The 5,651-nt window shown below is 37.7% G+C and overlaps 2 protein-coding genes across 13 annotated transcripts in view; one reads left to right on the top strand and one right to left on the bottom strand.

The window, feature by feature from the left end:
• Nucleotides 1–5,651, top strand: part of LOC118740640 (CD109 antigen-like) — a 124,359-nt gene that overhangs the window by 14,247 nt on the left and 104,461 nt on the right. The gene's annotated exons all lie outside the window — the stretch shown is intronic.
• LOC118740645 (zinc carboxypeptidase-like) lies at nt 9–4,072 on the bottom strand. Its single transcript, XM_036472257.1, has 5 exons — nt 3,914–4,072; nt 2,497–2,639; nt 865–1,249; nt 431–815; nt 9–309 (listed from the first exon to the last, which is right to left on the bottom strand). The coding sequence occupies exons 1-5, from the start codon at nt 4,070–4,072 to the stop codon at nt 98–100; spliced, it is 1,284 nt and encodes a 427-aa protein (XP_036328150.1). The 3' UTR covers nt 9–97.

Below are 5,651 nucleotides of genomic sequence, written 5' to 3'. Positions count from 1 at the left end.
TGCCTATTTCTCGTTGTTCGCTTTGTGTTGCCGCAGTATTCGCCACAATACATACTTGCAAAGCGATATTTATTTATGTTGTACTTAAATACAAACTTTAAACTGAATATTTTAGTTCTAGATAACCCAATTCCTTGGCCTTGTCAACCAGCGCTAAAATTCCAGCGAGGGTATCTTCGCGATGTGGTAATATTTGTACTAGCGGCAAAATAAAACCAAAGCGTCCAGTATCACGCATCTCAATGGTGTATGAAATACGAATTCCTAGTTCATTGTAGACATAATCTCTAGTCGAACCCGAAGTTGCGTCTAAAATAAAGAAAACAGGAGCTGATTTATTCTCTGCTCAAATATGGTATAGATTTTATACAACGTTTGTTTAAACCTGGGTTTTTTTCCTTACTTAAAATTTCTTTATTTTATCACTTACACATAGCTGTTGCCGATGTACCATAAGTGTAAACCGTGCCGTAGGGCAATTGTTTGACCGCATCCGAATATGCTTTTGCCACAGCCATCAAATCGTCGTGATTATCGGCAGGCTCCGAAGTGTGACCATATGGTGACAGCAGTACTTGACTATACGAATGAAAGGCGAGCATAATATTAATGCGATCCTTAATGCTAGCTATATAATCGGTAATGGCCTTCACTTCCGGTTCAGAAAAAGGATGTGAACCGGCAAAAGTTTCAGAGCAAGGATCTGCCGAAGCACCGCCATTCTCCATCCAATGCGAATCACTGTTACGATTCGGATCCGCACATATGCATGCAGATCCCTCAACTGGTTGGCGAGTCTTACGCCACATGCGATTCTAAACGGAAAAAGTGAGACAAGTAGTTAAGTTATATGAAGGAACATACCGTTTCGTGCGTGTAAACGAAGCCATCCACATTCAAAACCGTCACAATATACCAATCATAGTTTTCGGCCAAATAGCGCACATCGGCATATGTCGATGTTAGAAGCTGATTAATGAACCAAGTAGCCGTCGCTGAGGTGATCCATTTGCGTGCGTGTATATTGGTTTCGATGAAGAGACCAGGATTCCCCCCTTTGTATGAGATCTTAATGCCTCGTATTTTACGTCCTTCATATGAAGTACCGATATCAATGCCACTTGTAACTTCCGGGTGTTCCGCTAGTATTTCATCTAAAAACTCTTCGATAGCTGATAAGGGATAATAGCGTGTCCAACCAAAGGATAGATCGTCTGTAGTTTTTGAAGATTGCTCAGCATCAATTAGACTGCGAAATTAAAGTGTATTAGTAGTGTATTATGTAGTTTTTTACATGATATTAAGTAAAAGTAAATTTGTAAGTTTATATGAAGCTTTCTTTTTTTTTAAGCTTATCGCATACTTAATTTAATTTTACGTCTTTGTGTTTTCTGTTTGTATTATTTCCACCTTAATAACTATTTAGACATTTGGTTAGTTTTTGGTGTTCATTCAGACTCTTTTTTCGTAATTCTTCTAACGCTGTCAAGGCGAGTTGCTTTCGGTACTTAGAAGACGCTGTCTCCCACCATTTCACATATTTAAACTAGGTCTGTTACAGAATGAAAACTGCATAGCATGTTACAAAGGAGAAGGCAGCCAATAACATCTTCTATTAGACTATCCGGATTTATGAAGATTGCAGGTCAGCTAATATGGCTCTGCTTGCTTCTCACCGCTGGTCAGTTCATCTATCGACTGCTCATCACACGGACAAATATAATACTTTTTTCAAAATATTAATGTACCAGCATAAGCAAGTTTCAGACGAATCATCGCTAGGACCTCCCACCAAAAATAAGATTTGAGATCCCAGCTCGTTAGCGATCTAAGCTCGTTAGAGCTAGAGCACATTCGCTTAATCGACGTATTGGAGGTAGTAGCCAGTGGAACTAAATAAAGTCCAGCTAGAATCCATCCGCGGCAGCATAACTCCCGGTTCCTCCTTGATGAAACGTAGGATTCCCTAGTGGAACGGGGAACTGAATGCAAAGCGCAAAATTGTCAGGAAGCTTTTCAACAGTGCAAAAAGTCCACATCAGTGGGTCGAGTATAGGGCTGCACTCACTGAATACGATAAACTCATTAGACGCTCCAAGAGGGAAACGTGGAGGCAAAAGTATGACTCATAGTGACACTGTCCAATGGGATAGGCCTCTTAAACAGGCACCAAAAACCCCGAAAAATGCGATGGGGGGAACCAATAAAAAACTGTTAGTATTAAAAAAATGGCTAAATAAACAATTGGGTTATTATCGTTGAAAGTCTCCTGAAGAGAACAAGAGTTTTTCGATCGAAAAATGTATATTTTCAAGAATTCTATACCATTTCTATGTAAGGTTGTTTTTTTGCCCATATAAAAATACATGGAAAATTGTGAGCGACCTCTAAATATTTTTTGATTTCAAAATAAAAAATAGGGGTATACTTTTTTCGGTATAGAACAATCCTAGGGATGAGAGTATTACAAATCCGACTTTATTGTTTTTGGACCACCCTAATGTGCATGCACCTTGCACATTGGAGACCATAACTTCGAATGGTAGTTGATAGGAACGCGTCAAGTTTTGTAGATGTACGAGCTTTTGTGGATTTACCATAATATGAACTTCCTTATCATCGCTGTGCCATAAATTATACTACGATGTAAAAAAGCTTGATTCGTTATTAACAAATATGTACAGAAGGAATTCAACTAACAGAAAAATTTAAGCTTGTTTGTTAATTAGCCATGGATAATATGCAGTTATGTTAATACACTAAACGTCTAAAACTTTACCAAGTAACAGCTAAAAGAAAAAATAACAAATACCCATAAGCTGATGATATACTGGCGATCAAATCTGAGAGAATGGTGGATCTTTTGCAAATGTTCACAATGTTTTTCAAGTTACAGTTTTGTTGATATGTATATAGGATTTATTTTCTATTTTTTTGAAAATAAAGTTAATGCTTTAACAAAAGCCATATACATATGTAGGGTGTATTATCAAAAAAAAAAACGCAGTTACCTACCGAAATTAAAAAATTTATTTTACTTTAAGACCTCCGCCAAAGTGTTTCGAAAAACTACTAAGATTAATGCGAGCCACACTGATTTGAAAATTCCTCCAAAAACGCTTTATTTTGATTGCAGTGATACAGTTTTTAAACCTTTTTATGCAAACCTTTTAAACTTTAACTCTTTTACAATCTGAGCTGATTTTCAGAAAAAATATTTAATAATTAATTTCATTTATAAAGAACTTGATTTTTGGAAGTAGTATCAAATAGTCTCAAAAGGTTTAAAATATCATTTGTATTTCCGATGGAGAAATATAGCTGATTTTTTTGTATGGAGAGTAAATGTAATGAACATAAATCAGTGTTTCAAACATTATAAAAAATTTTTAAATTTTTTAACTTTTTAATATGAATCTTTAGAAAATTTTTCGGTATGCAGTTGCATGGTTCATAAAACTTTAGTAAAACAAGTGCAAGTTTAACGATTAAAAAATCACATTGAAACTTTTTTTTTTGCTGGCGGATTTTTGCATTCTTTTCCATACGAAAATGAAACTCTTGTGGGAGAAAATGCGCAAGCTCGTTTGCAAAACAAAAATCAAGAAATCAAGGCCAGCTTTAATAAATTACACTGAACCATCTAACTGCATGCCTAAAAATCCATTTAACAAGTTAAAAACTTTGATGAAAATTTGTTAAATTTTTCGAAATTTTGTAAAAAGTTTGAAAGTTTGATGCATATGGTTTTGGTCCAAGAGTGCACAATAATTTTATAAAATATAACACAAAAAATTTACTTGAATAACATTGTGTATATTTAAAAAAAAATTCACCATTCGCTAAGTTTTGATAGCCAGTACTTCTATATGTATGTGTTGAATGTCTTGTACTAATACATTTTCATACCAACACTTTCTGTATTTTCGGCCAATTTTTCGATTATTTGTCGCTGTTCTAGATTTTGGGTTTTAATTTTGAATACTTTAAAATTGTCATAGCGTACTTTCGATGCATTTGCGATAGCCACCAATAAGGCCAAAAATCCCAAAAAAGCAATTAAAGTTTTCATTTTGTACCTCTGCCAACGGAAGGTGGAAAGGTATTAAACTTTAATGTTAAGTAATCGTAAAATTCTTGTAAAATTGATTCGTTTTATTTTATCACGTCCTACTTAATCGAATTGTATTTTATTACCGATAAGCCGTTTGGATACAGTATGTATGTACAATCCTCCTAAGCATTTACTTGACTCGTGTGTTGCTGTATTCAATGTACCTATTTTTCGCGTAAGGCGCTTTTCCAACGATTTGGAAACAAAAAACTTACATATGTATTGCACCCCTAGCCTCAGAAGCTACACAACGTGTAATGCATCGACCAATCTGCTTGCTTGTTACACAAAGACAGTAAAATTCTAGAGCGTATAGTACCAAACGACCGATGTGGCTGAGTGATTAGATATACGTAGCTCCACTTTGTAGAACCTGGGTTCGATCCCTCGAAACTTCTCTCCAGAATATTTATATCTAAAAGGAACGAGTAACATGTCGTGTCTGATTCAATATCGCCCACCCCAAAGCATTGCATTTCTAGTACAGAACCCCACTAGAAATGGTATTTTTAGCAGCTAGTACTGCACAAGGAAGGAATTTCGCCCAATCAGTATGGATAAAGAAGTGTCAGTTACATATGTAGCTTTGAGTGAAATTAGGATCACGATGGCTCGGAGCAGTATTGTCTATCGCTAGATGTGAAAAAGGCGTTCATTTCATTAAACTAGGTGAAAATGGTCCACATATGCTACACCTCACTGGGACTTGGAGTTTGCTGAAATGAAGACTGAGGCAGCATTAACATGAATCAACGCACCTGGAATATATGTGAAGTAAGGTATATGCGAAACGCGAGCCAGGTGGGACCGTTATAGGGAACTGAAGAAGGAAGCGAGACGTATTTGCCGCAATAAGAAGAGAGAGGCCAAAATACGTGCGTGCGAAGAGCTTGAGATGCTGGCCGACAGGAAGAACGCCCGAAAATTCTACCAGAGGGTTAGGCGACTTACGGAAGTTTTCAAGACCGGGGCGAACTCCTGTAAGAACAACAATGGCGACCTAGTGACCGATGTCCAGAATATACTTAAATTGTGGAGGGAACACTTTTATAACCTACTGAATGGTAGCAGCGCTGAAAGTAGTGAGGAAGACGAACCCGAGTCCCCAGTCGATGATGATGGAGTAGCTGTCCCACCGCCTGACTATGACGAGGTACGAATAGCGATTACGCGGCTGAAAAACAACAAAGCTGCTGGAGCTGACGGCCTGCCAGCCGAGCTATTCAAGTACGGCGGCGAGGAGCTGATGAGGTGCATGCATCAGCTCGTATGCAGAATATGGTCAGATGAACGCATGCCCGACGACTGGAATTTAAGTGTGCTCTGCCCAATCCACAAGAAAGGCGACCCCGCCATACGCGCCAACTACCTCGGAATTAGCCTTCTAAGCATAGGTTATAAGGTCTTATCGAGTGTATTGTGCGGAAGACTGAAGCCCACCGTCAACGAGCTGATTGGACCTTATCAGTGTGGCTTTAGGCCTGGAAAAACCACCATAGATCAGGTATTCACAATACGCCAAATCTTGGAAAAGACC

The sequence above is a fragment of the Rhagoletis pomonella genome, unplaced genomic scaffold, assembly GCF_013731165.1.
Source record: "Rhagoletis pomonella isolate Grant_MI unplaced genomic scaffold, Rhpom_1.0 Rhpom_scaffold_00006, whole genome shotgun sequence".
NCBI classification, from domain to species: Eukaryota; Metazoa; Arthropoda; class Insecta; order Diptera; family Tephritidae; genus Rhagoletis; species Rhagoletis pomonella.
The sequence above is the reverse complement of the archived record's forward strand: the minus strand, read 5'-3'. Positions and strand labels throughout refer to the sequence as shown.

Excerpts from the sequence above, each read along its gene's own strand:
- LOC118740645 (XM_036472257.1), bottom strand. The coding sequence starts at position 4,072 with ATGAAAACTTTAATTGCTTTTTTGGGATTTTTGGCCTTATTGGTGGCT. Across the intron at positions 1,250-2,496 it reads CAAGGTGCATGCACATTAGG|TCTAATTGATGCTGAGCAAT; the intron begins GTGGTCCAAAAA and ends TTAATTTCGCAG. Across the intron at positions 310-430 it reads TACATCGGCAACAGCTATGT|ACGCAACTTCGGGTTCGACT; the intron begins GTAAGTGATAAA and ends TCTTTATTTTAG.